Source organism: Crocodylus porosus, unplaced genomic scaffold (genome assembly GCF_001723895.1).
Source record: "Crocodylus porosus isolate Cpor-Errol unplaced genomic scaffold, CroPor_comp1, whole genome shotgun sequence".
NCBI lineage: Eukaryota > Metazoa > Chordata > Crocodylia > Crocodylidae > Crocodylus > Crocodylus porosus.
The window spans coordinates 48331206-48344088 of record NW_017728950.1 but is presented as its reverse complement, the minus strand read 5'-3'; the positions used below and the strand labels follow the sequence as shown (position 1 = coordinate 48344088).

General features: G+C 41.8%; 1 protein-coding gene across 10 annotated transcripts in view; it reads left to right on the top strand.

Moving 5' to 3' along the window:
* ADAMTSL1 (ADAMTS like 1) overlaps positions 1-12883 on the top strand; it is a 639880-nt gene that overhangs the window by 510660 nt on the left and 116337 nt on the right. For all 10 annotated transcript variants that reach the window (XR_002104654.1, XM_019554877.1, XM_019554882.1 and 7 more), the window contains one exon: positions 10397-10526. Coding sequence is in view for 9 of the 10 variants with exons in the window: in XM_019554877.1 (XP_019410422.1) it covers positions 10397-10526 (130 nt within the window). In the remaining variant the exon portion in view is untranslated. The remainder of the gene's footprint in view (positions 1-10396; positions 10527-12883) is intronic.

The following is a 12883-nucleotide window of genomic DNA, read 5'->3' as shown; positions in this document are numbered from 1 at the left end:
ATCTTGTGGTCAATGATGACCCCCAAGTCTCTTTCTTCTGTAATGCTATCCAACGTAGCACTGCCGAGCCTATAAGGATGCCGCAGGTTTTTCCTCCCGAGGTGGAGAACCTTGCATTTTTCGGTGTTAAACACCATCAGTGATATACTGTGCAATAAATTATGTTTAGAAATTAATTGAAAAAAAAATAAGCCTTAGGTCAGTGCTCTGTGGATATGGGAGAAGAAGACTTTTTTTAATAAGCTCTGTACTATACAGGTTCTGATAAATAATGGAAGAATGATATTTAGAGAATATAAGCAGTGGTTGATTTTTAGTATTTGTCTTTAGCTGCATGAACTGGCTTATGAAAAATATTGGGGCATATTATGTCAGCCTACACTGAGACACTCAAGGTGCAGAGAGAAGTGACAATTTTCACCCTATCTGGCTCCTGAAAATGCTCTACAGCCATGACCAAACACAAGTGCACAGGTGCAGAGCACTTTTAAAGGGACCAATCCCACAAAAAGCTTGAACCCTCATTACATGAGAGTTTAGATGAACGTGCTCCAAAGCAGAGTGCCCTCAGTAACTTCTGTCTGCACTTGCCAGGAGCAGGCTCAGCTAACACATCCCAATGCTGGTGCTATTTGCAGAATTGGAGGGTGGGGAGGGAGCAGAGGGAACTTATTCTGGGGATTGCCCAGCCAACACTTGAGGATGGGGTGGGTGGACAGTCTACATGGGAGCTGGGAGAGAGGCAGTAGAGCTAGGGAAAGAAGTTGAAGAGATGCAGCCTCTCTCCCACGGTGGCCTCCGAATTGAAACTCAGTCTCCCACCCTCCTGATCCAACAGCTAACATCTGTTAAGTTGGGAGGATCAGTCTAACTCAAAGTGTTTTCCATGAAGCAGTATGGAAAGCTACACCTCTATCTGTACGTTCCAACTGGGGTGGGGAAGCTGAAGATGAAGTTCATTTGAAGTATTTTTATGCTCCTTTGATAAGCCAGAATTTGGATTAATCCTTGACACAAGTTACAGCAACCTATACTCCTCTGTGGGGTCAGGCAGAATCCAGGGACTAGCTAAACTCAGCCAAACCCCCTTTTCTACAAAACCAGTGCTGTCAGCTGGCCTCACAGGTACTAACAGGGCTGTTACAACGTATCTGGTACACTGGAAGGTGATCTTACATTGGGAGAAATACTCATACTGATCATTAAGCAAGATATGCTGCATTGTGCTGCTGGGGTGGCTCAAATCATCAGGATCATGCCGTAAATTGGGTCTATAAAACACTCTGACCCTAGGTGCAGTCAGGTGTGGCTTTGAGAGATGCATGCATTTACGCTGGCTTAAATTTACTGTGCAGTAAGAGGGAATAGGCCAGCGTCTACCCGTGCAGCATATTAATGCTGTGTGGACTGACTTGGGACTAACTTTAGTCCCAAGTCAGTCCACACACACTGTGTTACTGCGCAGTAAGGCATCTACATGTGCGTTACTGAGCAGCAATTAACCAGGCATAAATTTGATACCTGCATGATGCAGGTATCAGATTTACACTCAAGGCAGGTTAAGTTGCCATATTTACTGCACAGTACAGGTGTGCACATGTAGATGTGCTCCCATACTGCACAGTAATTTTGGTTACTGTGCAGTAAATGCACACATGTAGATGCTCTCACACTCGTGGGATTCTCACACCTTCACGGTGCCCTTAGACTCCAAACCCCTGTCTGCCATCTGCTGCTTGACTATTGAACAGTCTAAGATGCTCCACAGGTCACCTCCCTGACTGGTGTCATCTCAGCTTTACCCACCTCATCCAGGTCTTGCCAGCTTTTAGCAGAGGGGATTTTACCAGCTAAAAGAATCACATCCTTATCCAGTCATGTGCTCAGAAATGACAGGTTCTCCCCTTCCTTGGAAGAGGCCTGTCTGTGTGGTCAAATGTTCTGAAATCACAGTTATCACCAACAGTGAGTATGCTGTAAAAGATAATAAAGAGATTTATTATAAAAACAAGAACAAGCATAAGAAATCAGTAACCCTACACTGAGAAACAAGCAGAGATATAAAAATAAACAAGCAAAAGAAATATCAGGACAATAATCTGATTTTACCCTGGATCCAAAACCTAAGAAAACATCTTCTATTCAGCTCAACAGATTAGAAAGTAGCTCCTGCCTCTGACCTTCCTGACGGGGCTTCCTGCAAGTTCTCTTATGAGTCTGTTTCACTTAGCCCATTGTCTGAGGGCTTAAAGTCATTCCCTATGCCCAGGAGCAAACTAAAAACAACCACTGTTTCAAGGCAAAACTTAAGTTTGATTTCTTATCTGTTCATTTAGAAACATCACCCCTTTTTGGGGAGCCCATAATATACATATAACTTCCTGTCCCCCAAAGATGTATTTGTTTACTAAACCAGAAGTTTTTCCTGAGCTAATTATGACCAGAAAAATATGTACATCTTTTCACACAAAAATTACTAACCCTATATCCTAAAGATACTGTCTTTCATTTTATTTCTTCACTGTGATAAATATCCATCTTTGAAAACCTGTTCTCGGGTGTTATTCATACAGATGTCTTCTTTTAAAATGTGAGCTCATTGTCTGAATGGCCAGGCTCAAGTACCTAGGACTACATCCACAAGGGTCTAATTGACTAGCGGGTAAGCAGTCCCATGGCAGATGCTAGTTTTCAGAGATTACTTCTCTCATGTCAGTAGCTGAGTAACACGTGTTCATTATTCCCCTACTAAATGCTGAATCCTACAATTCATACAGACATAATAATGATAAGGTTAAATACAGATTAATGCTACCTATACATAGAGACTACATATGCCAGATCAGTAAAACAAATTCAAGAACACTTACATGACATTCCACAAATACCTCAAAATACTGTAATGTTCAAAATAGTGTAAGGTTTTGTGTATAAGGACCTTACACACAAAATACTGTAAGGTCCATAACATTTTTATGGAGAAATCAGTATATATATTGAGGTTTTACTCAGCATTTATATTCAAGACTGCCATTTTATGGACAGTGATAGTACTTCTTTAATTGTCAGCTTGCAGTGTGTTTCTTTGGGAAATCTTCATTTTCATTAGAAAGAATAAGGAAAGAGAACATGTCTTTATTTTCTAGGGCTAAAACTTCACCATGACAGTAGACTGCAGGCTGTCCAAGACCTAGATGCATCCAGGGCAAAAGGAACAATCTTCCTGGAGTTATAGGGGCAGCAGTCAGAAATAAGGCAATCATGCTCTGCTGTGAACATGTTTGATGCTGTGAGAAGAAGTGGACTACTCTTTGTATTGTAACTTCTGCCTAGTTTGTATCTGTGTAAGGTGGTGGTGGTGGAATATAGGCCAGCTGGATTGTGTGCAAACTGTACACTCTGAGTGGATAACCAGGCTCCCATGGACTGTAGGGCATGTCTTATCCTAGTCAGAGTGGGGACATACCTGTGCACTAAGACAGGGTGCTATTATCCAGTGGACCAGCAGTATTACTTACACACTAGATCTTTACTTCCTACTTCTTTTTGTTTTCCTTTTGTAGCAAATGTTCAGGATTTAACCCTAAAAGATATATGGTGCGACTTACAAAACAGTCCTAATAGCATTCACTTGTAGCCATCCTAGGCTCTGTATTTGAGTCTGTTCCTATCTTGGGCAAATGTTAAAAGATTATCAGCTCCATAGGTGCTGACTCTGTGAATGCTCTGGAGCCCAATCACCCATCAAAAAAAATTAATGGGTGCTCAGCACCTACAAGCCATAGCCATAGCCATGGCTACTTGCAGACATAAAAAAATAAAAATAAAAATAGTGCTTTACCAGAAGAAGCAGTGCATTACTTTGACCTGGCTCTGTAGCATCAGTAAAGATCAGTTGCTTCAGCTGGGCTTTTTGGCACTTTTAGCTAAACCTGATTCAAACAAATATTAGATAAGTGTTTTAAAAAGCTTCACTAAAGTACCCAATCCTTACAGATGCTGCAGAACCAGTTTGAAGTAATGCGCTGCTGCTTGTGGGCATTTGCCGAGCTTGGGGTGGGAACGCACCAAGTTTAAAGTAAAGCACCATTGTGCGGGGAGGAGGGAGGGGGTTACCTATCCAAGCACCCAGAAGCAAAAACCAAAGTCAGCACCTAGGAGCAGCTCTGAGGCTGACTGGGGAACTCTGATTATCTATGACTATCTCCTATGATAGATATTTTAGAATAGTTTTTAAGCCTTCTGTTGGCACTGCCAGTAAACTGCCACTAAAATATCTAATGTAGCTACCATTCAAACTATGTATTTGTCTGTAAACATGTCTTTAGGTTTGCTGTGGTTTCTTTTCAACAAAATACAAAAGAACATCCTGCTATCAGGATCAGAGTATATGTTTTAGTAATAAATTTCAGGTGCGCCACTCTGCATTGACCTAACCGGTTTGTAATAAAATCTGGAATCTCTTAAAAAGTTACCAAGCATTTTAATGATCAGAGTTGCTTCCTTGCAGGATAAACAATAATAAAGCTACTGGATAGATACTTTAGAGACAATTGAAATAGCATGAATAAGGAAGAAGAAGAGTACACAAGCAAGAACTGGATGGTTTTAAAAGTACTGGGTACAACTACACATGCCCTCGACTGTGCAGTTTTAACCGCCATGACTGCACAGTCCTGGTGGCACACAGGTCATTTCTGGCCCTACTGCACAGTAGCATCGGTGTCACGGTTTGTGCCTGCCAGTGCTACGTTACCATAGTGGCAAGCTATGTTGCCATTGCTAATCACGATGGCGACGTAGCATCTCGTGTAGATGCACCTACTGTATGGAAAAGAGAAACAAAAAAGTTTGTTTCTGTGATATGCTGTGAATACTTAGTTCTGGTGAGAATCAGAGGGAGAGTTGCAATCATTACCGCTAAAATTAGGACCCCTGTGGAAAATCAGATCCAAAATAAGTAATGTGAGATTGTTAAAAGAACGTGGGATGCTTGTGTAACAATGAATGGCAATTCATTACATAGGTGAAATTCTTAAATAGATACACTACAAAGAGATAATGTGGCTCCAGATCAAAGTAGGTAGTAGAGAAGTGCTTGAATGACAAGTTAGATCTAAAATTGTGATGCTACCTGTTTTCATAGAGATTTGTGGAATTCATTGGTTTCATTTCATAGAAAGCCATCCAAATGTTTTCCTAGGTGTTGATTGACAGCCCCTTCTCACTTTGATTGTTATTTTCACTAACATAGTGTGTACAAGAGGCTGTCCTAAATTAGTGCCAAATGTCCTGAGCACAGTGTTGTTTTGTCTTGATTAGAAGACCACCTCTGCTATGTAACCACTGTTTGTCAGTCCGTTGAGTGGTTACTTATGTCATTCACTTTATTGCATTCACTTTATAGTATATGATAATGTATTCAGCAGAAAAAAAATTACCTGGAAATTTATTAAGCATTTAGAGGAAAAGAGCAGATAGTTTGAATGTGGGGAGAATGTGAAGCTCCATGACTTTGGCCAAACTGTTGGTGTGGGCCATACCATGTTAATCCATCATTGCAGACTAGCACGTTGGTGTTTTCCAAATGGCACCAGTTTCAACTTCAAAACAGCGAAGCATATTGCAAGTTTTATTTGTACCCATGGCAGTATTATTCTTGCTCTTTCCTCATTGCTACTGAGGCTTGCCCAGTACTTTCATAAACATTTCCGTCTTCAAAGGATGGGGGCATTTTGGAAAAGCAGTTGATACACTGTTACGGTGATGGAGTCATTAGAGGACAAGTCTAGCAAACTTTCTCCAATTCTGGAAAGTTAGGATGAATGCAAATTACATACTTCCACCACACTTGAATTGCTGTGGACTGGGAGTTTCCAGCTAGGATAGAAAAACGATTAACTTTATACCTGCACCTTTGCATTTGATTTTGGTGGATCAAATTCCAAGAACCAAATTAGTTTATGTGAAATGTTGTTTAGACTGTTTAGACTTAACTGCTGTAGTATATCTGAGCAGCCCATATCAATTTACTCTCGTTAAAGCCTTGTAAAATAAAATAGCCACAGTTTCTACATGGAGAAAATGAGACAGTTTTGCCTAATGGTGTAGTAGAAATCTGACAGAACCAGGGACAGAGCATTTAAAACTATCCAAACTCCCTTTTAGACCTCACTGCTGCTCCTACTCTGTTCCTTCCTTGATTCCAACTCTCAGCTGTGCCATTTTCTCTTGCATGATTCAAGTATATTTTGAGCTCCAGGCACAGCAACCTGAAAATATCTATTGTCTGCAAATTCTGACTGCTATGGCATCATTTTGCATTTTCTCTGTACCTAATACCATGTTATCCTAGGTTAGAATATGGCTCTTTGCCCTTTGGGGTCAGGCCAATGCTCAGGATCTCAATATCCCACTGTTATATGGGAGGGTGTGACACAATTGCATATATACAAACACACAAATCAATTAGGTGCATACACACACACACACACACACACACACACACACTACCAACTCAGGCAAATACACATCCAAGATGACCAGCTTAGGCACATGCATACCTATCACCAGTTCGAGCACATGCACACTCTAATGATAATGACATGAAAACATACACAATACATACACACATGCATACACATACATACAATTTAAACACTGACTCAGGTGACAATGTGTGTATGTTGGTGCCTATGGTACCTATGCTTGGGGTACTTGGTAACTAAAGAGCAGGTGGCAGAGATCAAGGGGAAAGGCAGTGGAGATAAGGCAATAACAGTGACAGAGATCAAGGGGAAAGGCAGTGGCGATGAGGCAATAGCAAAGAAATAGGGGTTTGCAAGCAGAGAAGAGCTCAGGATGGCTGGAGCCACAGGAGCATGACAGGTGTTGGAGGTGGCAGTGAGCCAGAAGCAGTAGAGGGAGAAATGAGACAGAAGTTAGAGTGATGAGGAGCAGAGTTTGGAGCAGGGCTGCAACAGTAGTAAAGCAAAATCCAGCTCAGGGTTCCAAATAACAGTTTTATTAAATGAACACTTTACTGTACATCTTGGTTCCTACACACACTCACAGAAGCACTCCCACACACACTCACACAATGGTAGCAGGAGAAAGAGACTCAATGTTGGAGTCCAGGTAGGGAAGAGAAACAGAGTCTAAGTCCTTGGTTCAAGAGAGGATGTGGGTGATACCTACCTATCCAGGCTGGGAGGGGGTCCTCGATGGCCAGTCGGGGTCTTTCTCCAGCAGGTGTTGTCCAGAGGAGGGTTGCTGGCAGGACCTCTGGATTGATTGGCAGTGTGTCGTGGAGCAGGTATGGTCCAGGTGAAGATGGCATCCCATGGAGTCAGTCTTCACTACCCCTTTTTATGGGGCAGACCACCTATGATCTCCTATGGGGAGGACATGTCCAGGCAAGGTCAGCCCTGTTCCAGAGGGTTCCAGATGTTCATAAGAAGCATGTGCAGCCTTGGCACAATGGTGGGTTGCCTCATCTTTTTTTTCTTGAATGTTGAGGGTGGTTCCAGTGGCTGGATCATTGGTCCAGGTATTGGTTTTGATGGTGGGGTGATTTAGTAGGAGGTCCTGCTATCATTGTATTTCACTCATCCATTCACTCTTTTGTTTCAGGCATTCAAGGAAAACCAATTACATGGGAGAGGTTACAGAATTGCAGCATACTTACACAACAGGCCTTGGGAACAAGATGGGAATGGATACTTGACGTCACTTTACAGACACAGGCCTAAACCATACAATATTAATATGAAACAATAAAAATCAATGCACAAATGATAGGAATACAATATAATACAATATAAAACAGTAAAAATCAATAGAAACATAACAGAACACTATTTACAATATATTAAAAAAGGGGCTTTTTACAGTAATACCTAGGGACTTATTACAGACGTAATACAGGGGCTTATTACAGTAGTATCTAGTACTATTTGTAATCACTTATAAGGGATAGAGAGGGAAAGTCAGAAATAGTTGGGGAAGGGGAGGAAATGCATTTAAAAAAAAAAAAAAAATGGGGTTTTGCTATGTGGCATACAGTTGTTAAGGACCTGCCTTCATTCAGTGATCACGTGCCCTCTTCGCAAGTACATGCTGTTAGACCCCGACTCCATGCAGCACCCAATGACTCGGGAGATGATGATCCAATTGCTCATGGATCCTGTGGCAGGCCAGTAGGGGGTGCTCCTGTGTTGAGCCGCCCACCTCACTGCACCTGACCACCTTCCAGGGTCTGAGTGCCTCCCTGGGGGCACCTCACATCTCGCCGACCCCCTTCCTAGAGCACACCCGCTAGCCTGGGGGTAGAACTGCCACCACCCGGGGTGGACTTGATTCTGGCTCTGCAGTCCCTGGGAAACACAGGCCTAGTAGCCCTTAAGGGTACTTGACTCACTTCACCAACTTGGGGTGCTTCCCTCAGTTGGAAGCACAAGTAGTGGTCTCCCTTAGTCAGCCAAACCAAGGGGACCCCAAGGCATAATCTAGACCCACTCTCAATAAGTCTCCCATGCTAGGTACAAAGGAGAACTTCACTGGTTACAAGGAGTAGAGTTGGAATAGGGTACAGAGTTGAGTAGTATCAGAGATATCACATAGAGCAAACAGGGTGGCTGGAGTAACCTCTGATCATGCATCTGACTTACTGCAAGCTATATATCTAGTTAGATCTCAGGTAGATTACTCTCAAGTATCATGAAGAGGCAGGTGGAAATTCCCTCTGGAGGCAGGCTGTTCTTTGATCATGAGTTTTAAGAGAGAAAGCAAGTTTCAGATGGTCCAGCTCTTCACTCACTCTGAGTTTTCCTCATGGCTGCTGCCCCCTCCTCCTGGGCAGTCCTGAACTTATATAGCCCTTATGACCTAATTTACTTGGTCCAATGGAGGCCAGCATCTGTTGGCTGTCAGCCAAGCCCAAGCCCCTCATCCAGGTATGTGATGCCAGTCACGTAGGCAGAGGGAGCAGGTTTCCCCCCTCCCTCAGGAATGTATCCAGCTCAGGTTACCTAAAGAGATAGGGTAAGGTATGTATCTTTTGCTGGGCCCATCCTAACCAAATTGTCACAGAGCAGAGCTTTTGGGGAGAAACAGAGGTGACCTTCTGCCTCAGATCCTGTTACTTATTAGCCAGAGCCAGCAGGGAGCAAACACCAGCACACATTGCTCGCAACAGCTTTATTCAAAATAGAGACAGCTTCGGGCGAGCTCCCTCACAGACATGCAGTCTGTGAACTTGGGGAGCAGCAGTGAACATTAGTTTTTTCACATTTTATAAAACTTAGTTCATGCTCATTAACATTCACTCCACCTTCTGTTCCACCCATTTCTTCTCCCATCTCAAGCTCCGCCTCAGTTTACTATTTACTTCACTTTTTACTATTGCCTATGCATTTTATTAATTTACATGCCTCTCTGTTAGGAGAACATGCATAAGACTTTGACCTCCACTTCTTTCGGTCACTTGCTGGTTCTTTTTGGTTTCTTGCTGACTTCAGCATCCTCTCCAAGGCCTTGCTTCTGCTTTATCTCCTGATGATAGCTGGTGGGCTGCATCTTGTTCTTCTTACACAAGGAATCATGCATCTTGCACACCACCCCATTGTTAGAAAACTGCTTGCTTAAGCATTTGCAAAGTTATTCTTAATGTATCATTTTGCTTTGTGACCACCAGCTTTTGCTGAGACACAAAAAAAGCCTTTATTCAGTTGCAAATCCAGTGCTCTCCAAAATCCAAATACTGTCACCCTAACACATACTTTGGTTGATTACATGTTAGAGGTGCAGTGATTGAAGAACATTTGTTCTGTGTGTTTGTTTTTGTTTTGATGACCTTTTCTGAGATGGAAAGTCCCTATGGAGTTTGATACTTATATAATTGGACCTCTTCCCAGCTGGGTGAAGAACAGGACAGAAGGAGAAGCAATGGATAATACATCCCTAGGGATGGTTGTTTCTGAAGAGTTACAGATGTTGTGAATGGAGGTTTCCTCTTAAAACAGAAGAGGCAGAGGAAACTGCCCCCAAGAAGGCCCCTTTCCCCACCAAGAAGCCACCATCAACATGCCAGACATCCTACTTTGCTCAATTTAGAGCTAGTGGTCAGCATGAAACAGCTTGTATTGTACACCAAGTGGCAGAAGAGCATGTTCAACCCAGGTCACACTACCATTTGAGTGGCATCCCCCTCCCCAGCCACAGGTTTGGCAAAAACGTCTGAGTGAAACCTGGTGACAATCCTGAATATCAAACTGTTTTCTGATACACAGTAGTTCCTACAGCAGCTTAGCAGTCCTCCTGCTAGTGATATGTTTATACTTTATCACTCCCTGTGGGATATGTGCACTGACTCTTGACTGTAAAATGTTGTGCGCAGGTATCCAGGAAGCAGTGGTGACTTGCCTGAACAAACAGACAAGAGAGATTACAGATGAAACTCTGTGTGTGACCAGTCGCCGTCCTCCACAGCTATTAAAAGCCTGTAATCCGGAGCCCTGTCCCCCAAGGTAGGCTGCTTATATTATTTCCTTCAGTAGCTACATGTGTACAGGAGAGGAGTAACTATCATTAACTGATGCCTTCCAATGAATGTGCAGTCTCCCACATTCCCAGTGAAACTAGGAAAGTGGGGTCATATTTGCTGGTATGAACCAGGACTTCAGTGAAATGACTATAATTTCCATAATTGAAAACAAGGCCTGAAGTATTTAACCCAATTACATCTTCCCAAATTCAGTTTTCTGGGCCAAGCAGAGATGATTTAACTGTGAAATTCCATTGACTGTATTATACAAAAATTCAGATTAGATGATCTAATGGTCCCTAATGGTCATAAAATCCACAGGTATAAATGCTACATGGATGTAAGTCTTATTAATGATTGTAATAATAACAATTCCAAGATTGTTCAATGGGATTTGGAGGTACCACATCAAAAAACAAATCTAATACACCGGCATGAAATGATTCCAGCATAATGTTAATACTGCCCTAAACTATTTAAACAATAGCAATAATACAAGAAACAGAGCACGAAGGAACTATTCCTATCTCCCCAGCAGACACATATCTCTACTGTATTGTACTAATTAACCTCCCTGGGTCTTAGTCTTAATACAGACATTCCATTTCTCGTGGGAGAGTCGCTGCTCTCCCAGGAGAATCTAAGAGTGTACAGATGTTCCCAATTTTTTCTCCCACAGAGAAATGACCAGTCCAGGAGAAAAATAACATGTGAACAATCAGTGTTAAAATAACTTCCAGAATAGTTTCTTCTAAGCAAGTTAATGTCTGTACACATTCTCTTTTGAAAGAAACCACAGCACAGTCCTCTAGCATCCCAAGCTGCTTTGCTCCTGCCCCCCTCAGAAGATAATATATTGCATTACTACTCCAGCCAAGCAGAGAGTAGAGCATGTCTCCTTCAAAATCCCACATTATACAGCAGGGAGACACAGACTGACCATGAGTGGTCTGGGCCAGCCAATCAGGACTGCTCTGTTCTGCTGCTATCTATTACCATGCTGAGATGTGTGCCCAGCCCCCACACATACACCAGCTGTGCAGTGTCTGCATTGCAAGTTCTTGACTCTTCAAGGGCTCAGACATCAAGTGTCTGTTCAGGCATCTCTAGATAATTTTTTCTACAAGAAGAACAAACCCAAGAGAATTCTCCCAAATGATTTGAATGTGTGTATGAAGTCTTAATTTGCTTAGTAATACAGAACAGCACTGAAACTAATGAAGGACAAACTCAGAGAAGCATCCAAATATTTGCCTGTTGATTTGAACATTGTCTATATCTGCCTGAAGGACTGGAGATCACTTCCTTTGGCTCCCATCATTTTTTATAACCCACAAAAGGCCTCAAGAGCATCTTTGTTCCTGTCCTTAACTCTCCTAGTGAAGGGTACTGTGGAAAACCCTAACCTTAAAATTAGCAAACCTAAACCTAGAAAAAGGGCAGGGCACCATATTTACGTCACTTCTTAAAATATATTTTAAAAGGTTCTTTAGTTTTCATTAAATCTTTCTAAATCTAGAGAGAATTGTACATGTATATTTATGAACTGCATATCTTTCTAATTGTCTAAAGCTTGATTCATAGTTATACTGAAGCTCAAATACATCCTTCTGGCAGCATAAAGAATTCTTGAAGTGAGTTTAAGTAATATATGACTATTTAAAGGCCCTTCTACATGGGCAGTGTGGTATAAGAGAAGCCCTACTGTATGCAAGAAGCTGTTCCTTGAAATTGCTACATATGTTGCATAATTATGTTGTCATATCAATAGGTTTGGGGTACAGTGTGATCCTGAAGCTAGAAATCAAATGTGTCCAGCATCAAAGAATACTTAAAGATATTTGGACAAAGGAAGTAATTTGATTGGATGACAGAAATTCTGACTTGAGTCATAATGACAGCCAAATGGACTGAACTTCTTAACTACATATTTCAGAACCTGTGTTATAAGTATACTTTTAGTAAAATGAACTCCTGAGCAGTTGTGTTCTATTAAACAGTGCACACACACACATTTGTTAACATTTATAAAGCAATTTGAAGATGGAAAGAACTATGAAAATACTAAGTGGTACTACTGTGTCTGTTTATAGGTATCACCTATGTACCCTTAACTTAGTTGAGACAGAACTTATTGATAGGGAATTTCTGTTTTAAATAAAGGGAGAGAGAAACTTCTATGAAGTCTAATATAAAAGTGAAAATATCCATTGACTGAGCCTGTCATAGGCCTGAGGGGATCTGAGTTTGGTTCTTTTCCCTTTCAGATGGTGGCAGCTCTGCCAGCAGTGTAAAACATCACCCTTTTTGTCCTGTACCTGGAAGTATAGAATTAGTCAA